General features: G+C 52.8%; 1 protein-coding gene across 1 annotated transcript in view; it reads right to left on the bottom strand.

The window, feature by feature from the left end:
• The window catches only part of Ephb2 (EPH receptor B2), a 160,811-nt gene that overhangs the window by 93,973 nt on the left and 48,858 nt on the right, over positions 1-17,980 (bottom strand). The window contains exons 2-3 of the mRNA XM_042688572.1: positions 7,548-7,612; positions 3,573-4,257 (exon numbers count right to left, since the gene is read on the bottom strand). Coding sequence (XP_042544506.1) covers positions 3,573-4,257; positions 7,548-7,612 — 750 coding nt within the window. The remainder of the gene's footprint in view (positions 1-3,572; positions 4,258-7,547; positions 7,613-17,980) is intronic.

The following is a 17,980-nucleotide window of genomic DNA, read 5'->3' as shown; positions in this document are numbered from 1 at the left end:
ACATCCATCTGCCCTGCCCACTTCTGTATGGCCCAGACCTGGGATGTGCTGGCTCTGAGTAGGTTCGCAACATACACACTGGGTCCAGGGCTGACTGGCATATAGTAGCCACTCAGTGTGTGGTTGGCTTCTCCCATAGTGCCTTGCACACCTCAGATACCAAAGGAAGTGGGGCAGATTGACTCAGTTTAGCCCTTAGTTTCATAAATGAGGTAGTGTATGGGGAACTAGCCAGCCTTTGTTGATCATCTCTCTTTCTCTCTCTTTCTCTCTCCCTCTCTCTCTCTCTCTCTCTTTCACACACACACACACACACACACACACACATCACACCAGGATTTTCTTTCCCCTCTACTCTCCCCTCCCTGCTTGCCCAGGAGGCTCCATCCAGCCTTAGTTTCTCTAATCTATATTAGCAAACCAACATGTTTTTTTCCTGTTAAGTTGTGCTTGGCTGTGAAGTGGACCTCTCTGGAGCAGTCCTCTCAAGAGTCTGCCTCGTGTCCTCTCCCGCCCTTAGGGTGGGGTTGGGCTGTGGTCTTCCCCTTGGACTCAAATTACCAGCCCTCCACAGCCTGCAGGACTCTTGCTGGAGCTATCCGGTCTGAGTAGCTGTCACAGGCCAGAGCAGCTGTGGGATCCTTCTGTGCTCTCTGACCCTAACTGACCCCAGGTGCAGCCAGTAGCTGGCTGGGTTGGCCATAGGACTGGGACTGGCTGTCAGGCCTAGGGTTAAAGGAGCAGAGGGATATGGGGCTGAGCACGAGGCACCAGTGCCATCGCATCCGCAGTATGCATGGGGAGAGCTGGGACCCTGAAACCCAAGGCCTCAGCTCCAGGCCTTCTCCATCTCAGCTGCTGTGAATTCCCCTCCCCCAGCGTGGGCTGAATGTGGAGTTTCTTTGAATAAAGCGGATATGGCAGAAGTGAGGCGAGGCCACTTCTGAGATCACAGTATACAAAGATGGTGGCTTCTGTCTTAGGTGCTGTCTCTGGGCAAGTGACTTCACAGGCAAGAGGCGTGCTGATAGCCGTAGATAGGACCACTGGGACAGCATGGAGCCTTCCTGTGACATCCCAGCCCCAGCCCATAGCTGCCTAAGGCCATAGAAGACTGAGCCATGGCTTTCCACCCCAGCCACATGTAGAGTCCCAGCATTCAGGAACCATGAGACAGTCAGGGTTTGCCGTTCGTTTCCAGCTGCTTGGGGTGCCTTGTTAAATAAGCATCATGAGAATTGTGGATACACCTCCTTGTCTGAGCACTCTCTCGGTGACATTGCTTCAAAAATCCATCCTCAAGCCTTTGGTCCCCAAAGGAGGCCAAGCGGACTCCTGTTCTCATGGCTTAAGACACACAGATCACACTCCAGGAGCCCTGGGCTACACACACAACACACCCCTCATCCCAGTGCCAATGTCCCCTCCTCTGGAAAGCCTTCTCTCACTTTTGATGCCAATCTCAGTCCCTATGAAAACGAGCTCAGCACTTGTTCACCTTTGTTCGTGGCTGGGATGTGGCTCAGCAGTACAGCCCTTGCTTAGCGGGTATGAGGTCCTGGGTTCTATCTCCATCACCACAAAAAAGAAATCAATAGAGCTGGGAAGGTGGCTCAGTGATAGAGCGCTTGCCTTGCATGCATGAGGCCCTGGGTTCGATTCCTCAGCATCACATAAGCAAAAAAGAAAAAAAAGCCGGAAGTGGCGCTGTGGCTCAAGTGGTAGAGCGCTAGCCTTGAGCTGAAGAGCTAAGGGACAGCACCCAGGCCCAGAGTTCAGGCCCCACGACCGGACCCCTCCCCCCAAAAAAAGAAAAAGAAAAAGAAATCAATATAAAATAATAATAATAGAATCTGTTACCTTCCCCAAGAAACCAGCCCTTTTTGCCAGAGTTCCCATTTCTTTCTCAAGCTGGACATCCCTGTGACCTCTGACTCCTCCCTGCCTGGCTATCTTCCTATCCTACCCATTTCCTTAGCAATATAGTCCCTGGTCATGCCTTTCCCTCAGCCAACATGGCCATATCTCAGTAAGAACCCCCTCATCTCAAGATGCTGCTGCAACTACTTCCCTACAGGCCAGTGCTTCCAGTCTCAACACACCCCATTCACCCTTCCAGGATCTGGAACACACCGCCTGCTGCCCCTACTGTCTCAGGAGGCTGGAGGGAGGAGGCTTCCCTAGAGAGGCTAGACTGAGGCTGGGTGGTTAATACAATAGCATCCCCAGACTATACTTTCCCTGGCTCCCCACAGCCTCTAGAACAAGGTCCAAAGGCTTCACCTGGCATTTGGGGTATCTGAAGATCTGACCCCCCAACCTTGGATTCCAGTGGAGAGAGCAAGAGGAAATGGCATGGAAATCTTCAAATCTCCCCATAATTCCCACCACGATGGCTCATACTGCTCAAGGCTGGGCCTTGTACATAGCATCTCATTTAGGTGACACCTGTTAAACACTTCTGGTGTGCCAGTATCCGCTGTACATATTCTACATGTCTTAAGTTCTCAAGTCCTCACACTAACTACCCAGTGAAAGAGGGTTTTGTACATGGCCAAGGCCACATGGCTGTTAACTGGCTGGACTGCAGTTGGAAGCCAAGCCTTGTTGTCTTCACAACTTTCTTACCACCTCCAGAAGCTCTTAAATTAGCAAACTACTTCAAGATTCCTTGCCATGGCAAGCACTGCTCGTCGATGTAACACGTTCCCTAAACTAATTAGCTGGCAAAGTGGTTAAGAAGACAAGGTTTGAATCCTACTCCCTGGGTAGGAATCCCAGATGGGCAACATATTCTCCATCTGACCTCTCTGGGTCTTGATTTTTTCCTTTTCCCTTGGAGGGTTCTGGTAAGAATTGAGTGACTGATGTCCTTAGAACATAGTAAGAGAGATTGTTGGGATGCCTGGGTCACAGTGAGAGGGTCCCTTCTTCCCCTTCGGAGGTGACCATTGGAATGAGCAGAGGATTGAGGCCACTCCAGATGCCCAATCTGCCATTCTCTCTCATTCCTTCTGTCCTGACACACAGTGGCTTCCCCAGTTGGTCATTTCCCGGTGTGAGGAGAACCAAGTTGACCCATGATGGGCAAGTAGCATTGAACAAGAAATAAACACACTGTTTTGTTATTTCAGCTCATCCTGGCTTATACTGGCTGATAAGTTAGACAAGCTCAATAAATGCTAACACCTCCATAGGATTTATTATGATACTCATTCTTCTTAAGCAAGATCCAGATCATTCTTGTATGTGAAGAAGAAAAAAACCACCATCGGCTATCAGAAGCAATCACCATAATTAAAATGAAAAAACTTTCATCTTCATACCAATCTAAGACATCTGGTATACCTCTGGTCACACAGGCAAAGCCCACACACAGCTCAGGACGTGCTATGTAAGAGTCCATGCAGTGGGTTTGGAAACTCTGTTACAGAGAGCCTCAGGGTCAATTCCAGGCCTCACCAGCCCAAGCCCTAGCTGACAGGCCTGAGCGGTAGTCAATACCAAGTGTGTTCATTTGCAGGACCCTACCCCAGCCCACCCCACCCACTCTGTCCCCTCGTAGGCCTTACCTCGGCAGACGGTGCCGTTCTCCACGGCCTCGAAGCCTGCTCTACACATGCAGCGCCCGATGGGCACCAGCCACTCGCCGTCCCCATTACAATAGAGCTTGATGGGCACATCCACCTCTTCAGCATTGGCTATGCAGCTGCCCCGGGCAGCCACCAGCGATGTGCTCTCAGCCCCGGACAGCGTCTCCTGGAAGATGGCCCCATTCTGGATGACGCGGGGACACTTGCGGTAGAAGACACGCACAGCAATGAGGGACATGCAGCCCCCATAGTCCTGGAAGGCCAGGTAGAAGCCGCTGCGGGACACAGGTCCAAAGCTCCGCACCTCGGTGTTGATTTTCATGACCCGGCCCCCGAGGTCCACCTGGGAGAAGCTCTCGTCGGCTGCAATGGTATCCACCTTCACCCACGGGTTCTCCATCCAGCTGGGGAAGGTCTTGGTGGCCGAATCGAAGTCAGCCTCGTAGTAGTAGAGGTTGAAGGTCTCCTTGCAGGAGCCGGGCACACTGGGGATGCTGCTGCAATCCCGAACGGAGAACTTCATCTCCACGTGGATGCGGTGAGCACCCCGGCGCCGGATAAACTTTGTCCGTAGCCAGTTGTTCTGGCTCGACTCAAAGACATTGCACACCTGGTACGTGCGGATGGTGTTCATGTTTTCATCGTAGCCGCTCACCTCTTCCCACTGTGGGTGAAATGCCAGTCAGGTGGGGGAGGTTAAGGGGCTCAGCCTCCTGCCAATGCATGTCTGTCTAAGGGAGGAGGCACCTTTGGGATCGTCCAGTCTGATAATGGAGGGAGTTCTCAGTCTGACAGGGATCTGAGATGTAGCCTTGATGCTGAGGAATTTCCTCATCTAACAGCTGACACACCAATCAGATGGGAAAGACATGTGACCTGATCTTGGGTGTTCCACTAGCCACCATGAGAGACCAGGTCCTAACTGCCAGGATCTGCTCATCTAAAAAAAGAGTCAAAGATTCAGGCCCCTCTCACCTGGAAGAGGAAACTGGGAGACCCTGGCCCATAGGGAGCCCCTTCTGATGGAAGAAGGTGGTTTGTGATGGGGGATGCAAACCTCCTGCCCTCTGGGAGCTCTGGTCTGATTCTAGAGATACAGCCTTTGCCTGCAGGGGATTCCCAGTCTGACCGAGGAAGACTTTTTTTTTTTTTTAATTTGTACCAGTACTAAGGCTTAAACTCAGCACCTGTTGATCTCGGTTGGCTTTTTGCTCAAAACTGATGCTCTACCACTTAAGCCATACCTCCACTTCCAGCTTTTTGCTGATTAATAGGAGATAAGAGTCTCCTAGAGACCTGGTGCTGGTGATTCATGTCTGTAATCCTAGCTACTCAGGAGGCTGAGATCTGAGGATCACAGTTCAAAGCCAGCCTAAGGAAGGAAAGGCCATAAAACTCTTATGCCAATAAACCACCAGAAAACAGGAAGTGGTGCAGTGGCTCAAGTGTTACAGCACTAGCCTTGAGGGACAGGGCCCAGGCCCAGAGTTCAAGCCTCACAACTGACCAAAACAAACGAACAAACAAAAAACCTCTCCTAGACCTTTCTACCTAGACAGGATTCACTTCCCTAAGCAGCGAGGATTACAAATGAGTCAACAGTGCCAGGCTAAAGACAATTCCAAACCCCTTGATACCTCTCCCAGCCCTCCTTTCCCCACCCCTGCTGACCCAGGGCGATAGCACAGTCAGGGTCCTTTCTCGGGGAGCCCGCTGCTCTCCTGCCTGAGGAAGATGCCTCAGCATCTCACTGTGTCCCAGGCTGGGTGACCACAGCCCAGCCAGCAGCAGCTGTGGAGTTTCCTGATGTAGAGTCGGGGCTGGCGATGGGAAGATGGGAAGGGCGCTGGCCTGTGTGGTCCCTGCACTACAGACTCGCTGGCAGAGCTTATCCTCACGGCTCAGTCTTTGCTTGACTCTGTGCCTTCCTTGAGTGCCTTGTCTTAATTGCTTTTGTTTGGTTTGTGATGTTGAGGAGGAAGCCAGGGCCTTGTGCATGCTAGGCAAGCCTCTGAGGCTCAGTCAACACTCCCAGGCCTCAAACACCTTTGCTTGACCTCACTACAGCTGTCCCCTAGCTGCCTGGTGCATTCACCAACTTTCCCCTGGGCCTTTGGGGGGCATTTGGCCCCTTGGTCTGGTCCCCTAGTGTCTCAGAGAACTTGTAGGCCCTCTCCTCTCCTCCTGTATACCCCTGGCATGAGGCTGGCTATACCTGGGCCAAATCCAAAAGGGGTCAGGCCAGAAAGGGTTGAAGAGGTAGAGACCAGACAAGGGGGATTCCTGACCCAGGCTGCCCAACGCAGCCTGTCACGTGCTTGTCCATACTGCCTTGGAACACAGTACTGCTCATTAGACACGGAGCCTTGGATAAGTCATCAGCTCTCTCTCTTTCTCTCTCTCTGGACCTCTGTTTCCTCAGTTTCCAAATGTGACCAGGGGATCGCAAGTGATAGGAGAGGTGTCACTCTCCCGGGAGTATTCTTTGTCCTTTGGCCACTCAGCATCTCTGGGCTGATTCTTTGCAGGGCTGAGAGGAGGCTGCTGGCTTGGGGAGGCTGGAGGCTGCACTAGGTGAGTGCATGCGCGGAAGGCCAAGCGGGGCCGGCCTCCACCTCAATGGCAGCTCTGAGGTTCCCTACATTGCATTTAATTTTTTTTTTTTTTTGGTGGCACCATGTGACAAAGTCAGCCCCTTGTTACAATCGCTGCTCTTCTTCAAAACTTAATTAGAGCACTTAATTAGAGCACTCTGCCTTTCTCCCCTCTCTCTAATTAACATGTGGAGGCCCTGCAGCCCAAACACCCCAAATAATTGCGTCCGGGGGCCCTGCAGCCCAGCCTGGCCTCATTACTGGCAGGGTGGGGCTCTGGGCCCAGCCATCTTCCCAGATGGAAAATTGGTGACAAGAAAGAGCCATAGAAAGAGGCCTGACCCTGAGGCCCTGCCTATTGAGATTGAGGCCTGGGGAAGAGGGGGGGGGGGGCGGTATGCAGCTCCCTGGAGCTGCAGCTGAGGAGCTGGGGTGGAGGGAAAGGGTGAATCGGGCATGGAGTCCTGGGCCCTCCCCAGATACCAGAGGGAAGAGGACTGAACATTCAGTTGATGACAATGATGATGGTGATTATTATTATTGCTAGCTATTCTATTGGGCCCAACCTATCCCAGGCTTTATATTAGATGCTATGCAAGAGAACCTCACAGGAAAGTATTGTTAACAATGTCATAGATGAGGAAACCAAAGCTCAGCCAGATGAAGGAAACCCCACTCCAGCTGCCCTTGCTGGAGAGTAGCATTGGGACAGCATTTAGAAGCGTCTGTGTCTGACCCACATGCTCTGTGCATGCAAGTACTAGGAAGAAAAAGAGTTGCAAATTGTGCCTGAGCATGTCCTCAAAGAGCTTATAGCACAGCCGTGCAGAGGAAAGGCCCAGAGAGAACCTAGTTACAGCTCTAGACACCAACCAGAGCCCCAGCTGGGTAGGGGTCAGTGGCAGAGTGCTTGCCCAGCATCGAAGGAGGCTCTGTGTTCTATCTGCAGCTCCAAGCAAACCAAACCTGGCACCTCTCTGAGCATTGGTTTCTTTCAGAGAGGGATGATTAGAGGCGATGTGTACAAGGGTGCTTGTGCTCGATACTATCAGACACAGAATGGGCACTTGGCAGGTGATGGTTAGCTTTCCTCATCTGAAACAGGGCCCTTGTGAGTACCTACTTCTCCGCCTTGTCCTGAGGATTCCCCAGGATAAAGGCTGAAAGCATCCAGCACGTTGTCATGGCAACGGGTACACTCTCAATAGTAGGGGATTGAGAGGGTGGGGCTGTGAGATGTCTGGCTTTGAGCCCTCAAGGAGGGGGAAAGGGGGCTGAAATGTGAGGGGATATGCAGACCTCGCAGCGGAGCCAAAGGAATCCTAGTGGATCAAGAAGGGTCAGGGGACCACTGACTCACCCCTGATGAGGGATGCACCATCCAGCCCAGCTCAGCCGTTGCTGTAGTGGAGTCCATCAACGTTTCTGTGGAGAAAGCCAAGAGTCAACACCTGCCCCGCCTCCCAGTGCTGTCAATCATTTGGCCCAGATCCTAAGACCCACTCCCCTCCAGGTCCTCCCTAGAGGAGCCAGCCCAGCCTTCTTCCACCGGCTCAAGCTATCACCTGGCTCTCTAACCTTAGACCCCAACTCCTCATCCGAGGTCTCGCCCACTCCACAACCTAACCAATCTCTGGGTTCTATTTCTTGGTTCTGCCTCTCTAGGCCTAACTCCAGCATGGTCAACCCTGCTCCACACCCTGCCAATCACTCTTTAAAAAAAAAAAAAAAATCAATCCTGCAGGGCTTACACCTGTAATCTTAGCTACTCAGGAGGCTGAGATCTGAGGATCACGGTTCAAAGCCAGCCTGGGCTGGATGAGACTCTGATCTCCAACTAACCACCAGAAAACCAGAAGTGGCGCTGTGGTTCAAGTGGTAGAACGCTGGCCTTGAGCTGAAGAGCTGAGGGACAGTGCCCAGGCCCAGAGTTCAAGCCCAACGACCGACCAAAACAACAACAAAATAATCTCACTTTTTTTTCTTTTTCCTTTTCCCTTCCCTCCCTCCTTCCTTCCTTCCTTCCCTCCCTCCCTCCCTCCTTCCTTCCTTCCCTCCTTCCTTCCTTCCTTCCCTTCCTTCCTTCCTCTCTTCCTTCCCTCCCTCCCTTCCTCTCTCTTTCTCTTTTTGTTGGTCATGGGGCTTGAACCTGGCTTGACAGCCTGGGTGCTGTCCCTGTGCTTTTTCCACTCAAGGCGAGGCTAGTGTTCTACCACTGTAAGCCACAATATCACTTCTGATTTTATGGTGGTTAATTGGAGACAAGAGTTTCACAGACTTTCCTGCCCAGGCTAGCTTCAAGCCTCGATCCTCAGATCTCAGCCTCCTGAGTAGCTAGAATTATAGCTAGGAGGCACTGGCACCCAGATCTTCCCATTACCTCTTAAGTACTGGCTTTTCTTGTAGTTTCCTAGATAAGTTCCAGAGAGCCCATCACCAAACCTTCAAACTTTTATGTTGAATTTGGGTTATCTGTTACATGTTTCTGTTTACCATAAAGGATCTTTAAAGGGGCCCAGCCCCCTGAACCCCATTAGTTTCCCTCTGGCACATCACATTCCCAGCCCTAGGACTGAATTGCAACACACTGAATAGGTTTTAATGAACCCTTCCCAAGCATCCACTTAACAAATATATCCTGCACCCATTATGGACTAGGAAAACAGTATGGTGACTAGCTAGATCCTACTAGGGAGTAGTGTATAGGGGTCGGGGAACAGAGACAAGGCCTGAATAAAAATGAGAGTAGGGGGAGAGACCTAGGTCACACTTTGACAGCCAACTAGCGCAGCAAGCGGGTGGATTGGGGAGGCCTGCTTATTGCTAGGTGCCCAGCGCAGGCATCACAAATCAAACTCCACAAGCCGGGACCCCAGAATGCTTCTCATCAGAAAAGGAATGTCATCCATTGAGGCGCTAACCCCTGGTCTGGCCCAACAGCCTCCTAGTGAAGAGAGGACAGTGGGGTAAGATCTGGGCAAGGTTGCCTCTTAACCTGTACCTTTCTAGGCATGTGAACCAATCATTCTGATGGTCTGGGCTGGATGCACTAGTGCCAAGAGACTGGGGGCAGGCTGCCCAGTGTCCAGGCTGCTGAGATCCAAATGGGAGGTAATGAGGGTAGGAACTCTGGTGGGGCAGTGGAGAGGGAGGGCGGGGAGGGAGGAAGCATTTGGATAGAGGTGACCCCAGTCAGACCTGAGAGCTGACAAAAAGCGCTCTGTGACCGCCTGCGGCTTGTGTTTGTGGTCACTGTCCCTTAGCGGGTTTTCGGGGCTGGCGTGGGGAGGGGGTGTGTGCCAGGGACGGTGGAGCCAGAGCCAAGGGCATCTTTTTGATGGTAAATTGGGGGGAAGTTCTATTATGCAGCTTTGGAGCTGAAAGAAGTTTCCTTTTCACACTCCGAATGCTACAGATTTTTCTTCCCGGAGAGAACAAGGGGTGAACTTTTAACCTGTTTTTTCTCTCATCGGCCTCAGCCAGAGACGCGCCAAGCCGGGCTCTCTGCCTGGGCCTGAGGAGCAGCTGCTGGGAGCTGTGTGGAACGAGGGAGAGACTCTCCTGGGGACAGAAAGGGGTCGGGGTGGAGGGGGAGGCGAGCTGGCCGAGCAGGTGGCCCCACCCTTTGGCTGGATTCCTGAGCTGACCCAGAGGATAAGCACTGCTAGAAGGTTCCATGCCCAGAGAAGGAGGGGCTGGAGCTGAGGCTGGAAACTTGGGCCTGGGAAGGCTCATAACTTGCCAAAAGGCTCATGCCTGTAATCCTAGCTACTCAGGAGGCTGAGATCTGAGGACTGTGGTTCCAAGCCACTCAGGTAGTATAGCTGTAGCCTGGAGCAAAGAAAAAAAACCTAAAGGAAGACTCCTAGGTTGAGTTCTGGTACACATGCATGAGCAAGTGTACACACACACACACACACACACACACACACACACACACACACACACACACACACACACACACACACACACACACACACAAGGTAGGGCTCAGACTCAGGAGCTGGGCCATGGGGTGGCACAGATCATAGGCTGGGGCGGAAAGCAGAGTGGATGATCAGAGGGACTGGACAAAAAAAGAAGCAGGTTCACCTACAGGGAGGGACCAAGATGCAATGAGACATACCCAGGTGCCTAGTGGAGAGTGGTGGTCGTGGGGGGGGAGTAGAATTGGAAGCGTCTTCTCAGCTACCTCCCACCAGGCCAACCCTGGGTTTTCCTGGAAGTCTGGCTCTGTGCACGCCATCACCCTGGGGAAGGGGCTGCTTTTCTGACAGCTCCCCTCAGCTTTTCGATGCCAATGCTGCCCTCCCAGGCCTGCAGTGAGGCAGGTTGAGTGGAAGACTGGGGTTTGGAGAGCAGAGATCTTGGTTCTCTCCCTTGTTTGCCTTGCCGCCTTGAATTCACGCTAAGCCTCAGTTTCCTTATCTGGAAAATAGTCCCAAAGCCTCGAGGTGTGAATAGGCAAGCTCACGGAGAGGGGAGCAGATCAGCCTGGAGCCTTGTGCTGAGCAGCCTCTCAAGACTCGGCAGCTATTATTAGAGGGAACAGAGCGGTTTTTGGCCCACCCAGAGCTGCACGCACGCCATTCCTTTGGGCTCATTAGGTGGCCCCTGGAAGTGAAGCGGGGCCAAGAGACTCCAGCTCAGTCTGCCTAACTACCCTGCCCCCCAAAGTCACCCTTGCCAACATCTGTCAAACATCAGCCTCTCCCTGGACGGCCACAGCCTCTAAGGAGCCTCCGTCTGATGTCGTTTTCTAGGGAGGCTTGACTTTCCGCTTTGTTCCTCTCAAGCCAAGCACAGAAGTCCAAGGCCGCCATAGCTACCCGGGGGTGAGGGTGGTGTTGCGGGAGGAGTCTGGAGTTGATCTTGCCCCCCAGGGAACCTGGATGGGTTCAGAAAGCCACACTCCAACTCTACCACCAGAGCTTCCTTTCTCTTCTTCAAAAATACCCTATCATCTCCGCTCTGATTCCAAAAAATAAAAATCTACCAAGGGAGAGTGAGCTCATGCGCCCCTTGGAGCCCTATCAGGCACGCTCACCAACACTCTTACAACAATGCCAAGAGCTCCTGACGCTGCCCCATTCCACAGATGGGAAAACAGAGGCTGGCAGAGGCTTGGGAGTTTGTGCAAGTTCCAATCCCATTCGCAGGGAGCGCAGACGGTGTGTGCACTCTCTTGCCACTTCACCCCCATCCATGCTGTTCCTGCAGACCTCTCCCTTCCCTGTCTGCTGTGGTTGCCCTAATGCCAAGGGCCCGCAAACTTCCCAGCTCAGGTCACCTCCACCAGGAAGTCCTCCTGAGCCTATCCACTCCACAGGTAGTCACTGGTGTCACAGGCGTGCAGAATTTACAGGTGTTTGAAGTGATAACTGGCCCTTGTGCCATCCTCTCTCCATGGTCTGTGCATTCACAAAGGGTGGGTTCTGGACCCCAAGACTCAGCCCAAGGCTTGGCACCTAGCAGACCCCGTTGTTCCCATAGGTCAGGCTTGCTGGAGGTCATACTTGCTGGAGTCCTGTGCATTGGGGCTGCCCGGCCTGGAGCTGTCTGTGTTGACATCTTGACCTTGGCCCCACCCAGCTAAAACCTGCACCATGACTCAGTTACTGTTTCTCATCCAATTGAATCTTTTTTCTTCTTCTTAACTGCATTTTAAGGAGGAAAAAAGTCATCATCAGGAGGAGTGGAAAATCTCTATCACTTGCCATGAAGAGCAGGCAAATAAGCACAGGGTCATTACAATTAAAATCGTTCGTTGTCGGCAGATTTCCTAACATTACTTCACTTCCCACGCGTTGGGGGCACTGGGCTCCGTCAACCTGCCTCTGTGCTGGAAATGTCCCCATCCCCGCTGTGACAGTGACAATCCTGCACACAGGGAAGCCTGTGCGTGGATAATTAGTCACCCTGCCGATAGGATCGAGGCCGTGGTCAGGAGTGCCTGGGGTTTTGTGGGAACAGGTGTGAAGGAGGGGGAGCGGACCAGGAATGGGAGGGCTTCCCGGAGGAAGTGGCACGGGAGCGGAGGCCTGAGCGAATCAGCGGATGCTGGGAAGGAAGGACATGGCAGGCCTAGGGAACAGCAGAGACAAAGACAGGAGGAGATCCGGAGTGTGGCTGATGAGAACCAGGCTGGGGTCAGTGAGGGGCTGGTATGGTGGTAGCTGAAAGCCAAGTCCATACCCACGTCCTTGGCAGCCTTGTGCGTGCCACCGGTTCCTTGCGGCCACTTTATGCCAACATGCTCCCCCACCCTCCTGACGCCCCAGTCTCCAGGCCTTGGCCCACCTAGAACCCCCATGTGCGCGTGAGGAGAGAGAAGGAAGGCCACACGGATCCCAGCAAGAAAGCTGGGCCTGCCCCCTCCCCGCCCTCCCCCTCCCCGTCCCCGAGCCCATCCCTCAGGGAAAAGCAGGGCTGGGGCCATGATGGGAGTGGGTTTGGCTAGCCCCACCGTGCCGCACCCCCTTTCCTGGAGCCTGCACAGAAGAAAGCAATCAGGAGGCCCTGATTGCACAGGCTGGGGAGGCCGACGGCCCCTCCGGCTACGTGCGAAGGAGCAGTGTGCATTTCAGAAATATTTGAGCTGAGAGGGGAGACACACTGAAGTCGTTAGTGTTCAGCCGGCAGGAGGGGGTCACATGAGGCCCCCTGCGCACAGGCCGGGGGGGGGGGATGGCTACCCCCAGCCCCCCAGTACACCCTGGTCAGGTCCATCCAGGCCCTCTCTTGGGCTGTAGGAAGGCCCAAGAGCTCTCTAGAGCCGCAGGAAGGAACTTTTCAATGCTGGGAAACAGAACTGTATCTCAGGCCCATGATCACCTGGGATCCATGCTGTCGTCAAGCTCATCTTATAGCGAGGACACAGAGAGGGGTGGAAAGCCACATGGGTATTATTTCTAAGAGGGCAGCACAATCAAGGCACACAAGCATGTATGTGTGTGGGCAGGGGTGAGGGTGGGTGGGGAAAGGAGGGAAGAGGAAGCAGAGGCCCTGGGACCCAGATGGTCTTAGGGAGAACTCTGGCTCTGGAACTTTCTAGGGTGTTAACTGTAGGCCAGCCAAGTCTCCCCTCTGGGCCTCAGTTTCTGCATCTGTTAAAAAAAAAAAAAAGTCATCTTGGCAGAAAGTCTAGGTGAGATTCTTATCTCCAATGAATCAATCAAAAAGCCAGAAGTGGAACAGTGGCTCAAGTGGTAGAGTGCCAGCCTTGACCAAAAAGCCAAGCAAGAGTCTGAGCCCCAGTACCAGCACAAACCCCACCAACCAAACAAAACAGTGCCACCCTGAGAACTGAGTGGTCACGTGAGTGAATGCTGCTTATCAGCTGTTCCTGGGAACCCCACCCTGGGGGAGGTCTTTCTACCCCTTAGAATTCTAGACACAGAATAGAACTTGCATGTGGCAGCTGGGTGATGTTTGTTTTTTGTTGTTGTTGTTATTGCTGTTTTTTTCTGGTCATTGGGCCTGAACTCAGGGCCTGGGTGCTGTCTCTCAGCTTTTCAGCTCAAGGCTAGAATCCTATCACTTGAACCACAGCACCACTTCCGGCTTTTTCTGCTTATGTGGTGCTGAGGAATCAAACCCAGGACCTCAGGCATGCAAGGCAAGCACTCTACCACGGAGCCACCTTCCCAGCCCCTTGTTTTGTTTTTATACTGGGATTTGCACGAAGGGCATTGGACTTGCTGGACTGGGGCTCATTCACTTGAATCACACCTACAACCCTGGTTTTTTGCTGGATATTTTGGAGATGGAATCTGGAGAGCTATTTTGCCCAGGCTGGCCTCAAACAGTGATCCTCCAGATCTCAGCCTCCAAAGTAGCTATCATTACAGGCATGAACCTGTGGCTTCGGTGAGGGTTTTAAAGTCCATGTCTGACCATACATTTACTCACAAAGTCTCTACTACAAGCACAAAGTCCTAGCTCCCAACACAAGGGACCAGTCAACAGGGACAAAGAGTCAACTACTTCCTTGCAACCCCTCTGTGCTACATCCTGAGGGGGTCCAGCCATCTTGAATTTCCTTCTGCTTTCGGAAGACACTAGACGGCCTTGGGCCTTGATGACTTGACCCTTCCAGAATGCTCTCCCTGGAATGCTTGGCCCTTCCTGCTAGCTTCTCTTCCAAGACAAAGCTCAAAGGCTCCCTCCTTCTCCCTGGCAGCTGTCCTTGATTTCTCCCACGCTGGCTAGGCTAGGTAGCAAAGTCACGGTCACTCACTGAATACCTTCCCTACCCAGGGTGCACTGCAGGTGCAGAAACAGAAGTCAACCCCTTCACCAGGGAGCTCCCAGACCCTGACTGCAGGGAAAGGCAGAGGGAGTGGCTGGTCTGGGAGAGCGGGGATGCAGGGCCAGCAGGAGAGCTGAGCTTTGTCAGGGAATGTTAAAGGCATCTGGGAGAGGGTGGTGGTCTATCTGGGCTGGGCGTGCCATGGAAGGGGAACACACAGGCAGAGGCACTAGCTAGTAGGAAGGATCAGGACAGGCTGGGCAATGGTAGAACCTCGGGCTGGCTCTCAGTCCTGGGCTATGAACCACAGTGGGACCAAAAAACTCAGGGAAGTATGTGGAGGCACCGAAGAGGCCAGAATGTGGAGGGCCTTGAATGTGGGCCTACGGAGTTTGGATCTCATTCCACAGGTGGCAAGGAGCTGTGGTGCATTCCCGAGGATGGCTCTGACAGAGGAAATCATGTTAGACTTGAGGGCCAGCTGGGGGAGGAGCTTGAAGCTGCACCCAGGGGCCTTTGCCCTAGTATAGGCAGTAGCCCACAGCTCAGGCATCAAACCAGCCTGGCATGGAACCCTTCCCAGCATCTCACAGCCTGGAGACCTGACCTAGACTGTCAATAGCTGGGAGTCAGGGCATGCCTTCTAGGGCCCAAATGGGAAGAGATTCCAAGAAGAGGCTACAGTCAGGAGCCAGGAGATAATGCTGAAGGCCACCACCAAGCTTGACAAAGTCCTAGTCTGTGAGCCTCAGTTTCCTCATCTGTAAAGTGTGAGTGACAACTCCTTGCTCTGTGCATTGTTCTGAAGACCAGCGGATACTCTGGGTGCAGAGTTTGTGTTTCAGTGAGTTCCTTGTTGTTGTGTTGCGCCGGTCCTGGGGCTGGAAATCAGCCTGGACACTGTCCCTGAGCTTTATTTCCTCAAGGCGCTCTACCACTTGACTGCAGCTCTGCTTCTGGCTTTTTGGTACTTTACTGGAGATAAGAGTCTCAGACTTTCCTGCCTAGGCTTCAAACCATGATCTTCACTTCAGATCTCAGTCTTCTGAGATTTGGGGACTATAGCCCTCTGGGTTATAGGTGTGAGCCACTAGTTCCCTGCTCTTGTTTTTGTTTTTTGTTTTGTTTTGTTTTATGTTTTTTGAGACAGTGTCACACTACATGGCCTTGGCTGGCCTGGAACCTGAGATTCTCTATCACAGCTTCCCAAGTGCTGCGATTAAAGGCATGAACCACCACACCCAGATTACAAAGGGTTTTATACCATGCCCAGGGCTGGGCCACAAGAAGACCATGGAGAAAATCACTAACATGTGAGGAGGCGACCCTTCATCGGAATTGTTTCAGAGCAGCTTAGAGGGAAACAGAGGCACAGAGGGATTAAAACCTCCGGCAAGGTCACATGACCAGTAAGGGCCAGGGCAAGATGTGACCCCTTTAGTCCAACCCCAAAGCCTCCAGGCCATACTACCTCACAGGAAGGAGCTGCCAGTGCCCGCACTGTCATGAGATGGAGACCAGAGATGCTCAGAGATCTGCCTGTCTTCCCCAACCCAAGCTGGAAGCAAGGTAGCAATGCCAGAGAAGCTGAAGGAAACTTCTGGAAGGCTCTAGATTTTTCTAAAGCGAAACCTTCACACAGATGGCATGTTGTTTTTTCAGGGTGACTCCCCCCCCCACACTCAGCCCTCAGGCTGAAAGGAAGGAGACCCTGGCTAATGTAAAATCCTTCTGCCCCAGGACTCTTGAAGCAATGCAATGCAATGCCATGCTCCCCACTGTCGGTCCAGCCGCTCGAGGCCCGGCTCTGCTTCGGTTGCCTGCCTGGAGCCTGCACGTGTTTTCTCAGGCCCAGGCAGAGGAGATCCCGCCACGCTGGCTCCTCTGCTCTGTCCTCCCGCCTGCCTGCCGCTGGCCTGGGCATCCGCCAGCGCCGGCTACCCCGGCTGAAACCCAATCCTGGGGGCCAGCGGGCTGCTGGCTAACAGCGGGCCGCTTGTGCAGCCAGGGCTTTGGGGGAGTTCGGATTCTCTGCTCGGGGACCCACTTAACCTCCACAAAGGACAGGATGATGGATGGGGGTCTGGGCCGGGGCTGCTGGGAGGGGATGTCGGGTGGAAAGTGAACACCCAGGCTTGCTGGGGGGGAGAAGGGGGAAGGGAGCAGGGACGGGATGCCCTAGATGCAGCAAACCCTCCTTTACTTCACACAGCCCTGTTGTATACACTGGGAGCTGGGAAAGGTCAGGGGACTTGCCCAGGGTCACATGGAATCAGAAACTACACCAGGCTGCCTCTTGCGGCCAGCACTCAACTTGTGATTTCGAGTTTGCAAAGATTTTTTTCATTTTTACTTTAAGTGAACCTATACACCTTTCCATCTAGGAAGCAGATCCTAAAATATAGTCAGAGGGAAATAAAAAGCTGAGCACCTACTATGTATTCCATACTATGCAGAGTCTATGAGGTCTAAACGTTTGTGGCTGGGCGCTGGTGGCTCACACCTGTCATCCTAGCTACTCAGGAGGCTGAGATCTGAGGGTCTCAAAGTTCAAAGCCAGACTGAGCAGGAAAGTCAGTGAGACTTTTATCTGTGGATACCAAGTCCTTACACAGAGCCTCACAAACCTTCCTGTATAATTTCATTGTGTTATTTTGAGGCTAAGTCTCACTAGGTAGCCCAGGCTGGATTTGAACTCACTACCTTCCTATCACAGCTTCACTGGTGCTAAGGTTGCAAGTGGATACAACCATGCCCAGCATTTTGGGATTTCTACCCAACTAGCTTGCTAGGCAGGTGCTCTATCCCTTGAGTCATGCCTCCAGCCCTGTTTTGGGGATGGTCACTTTTGAGCTAAGATGTTGCTTCCTACCCAGGTATATATCTGAGCCAGGCTTCCTGTCACTGCTGGAATTGCAGGAGTGTAGGCCTTTATCCAGCCTCCATCCATGGAGACCCAGGCTCTCAGACCTGTCTGCATGGCTGGTCTTAAAACGGCAATCCTCCCAATCTCAGCCTCCCAAGTAGCTAGGATCGATTACAGGTGTGACCCACTGGTGCCAGGCTCCTTTGTCTCCTCCTACCTCTCTGCCCCCCACAACCTCCTATCTACCTCAATCGTCTCTAGAATACTTATAATACCCAATATAGCATAAGAACTCTGCAAGTAGCCATTACACTGTGCTGTTCAGGGAATGATGACAAGGGAAAAGTCTCCATGTTCCCGACAGATGCTGCTTTTTCATGTAGCTCGTATTGGAGGCTAGTTAACACTGCAGATGCGGAACACATGGCATGGGCACACGGTGTCAACTGTGCATTCAAAGCTACTCTGTGCCAACCACTGCACCGGGCTGTGGCGTGACTTCCTCCGACACAATATCCTGTGAGACAGAATTATTACTGCCCATTGCCCGGCCCACCCACCTCCATCCATCATTCCACTCACCCAACAGCCTACCACCCATGCACACACACACACACACATTTAGCTGTATATGTATCCTCACCATTAAGCCTTCCCTTTGTATCAACCTTCCTTC

The sequence above is a fragment of the Dipodomys spectabilis genome, unplaced genomic scaffold (genome assembly GCF_019054845.1).
Source record: "Dipodomys spectabilis isolate Male_0828 unplaced genomic scaffold, ASM1905484v1 ptg000118l, whole genome shotgun sequence".
NCBI lineage: Eukaryota > Metazoa > Chordata > Mammalia > Rodentia > Heteromyidae > Dipodomys > Dipodomys spectabilis.
The sequence above is the reverse complement of the archived record's forward strand: the minus strand, read 5'-3'. Positions and strand labels throughout refer to the sequence as shown.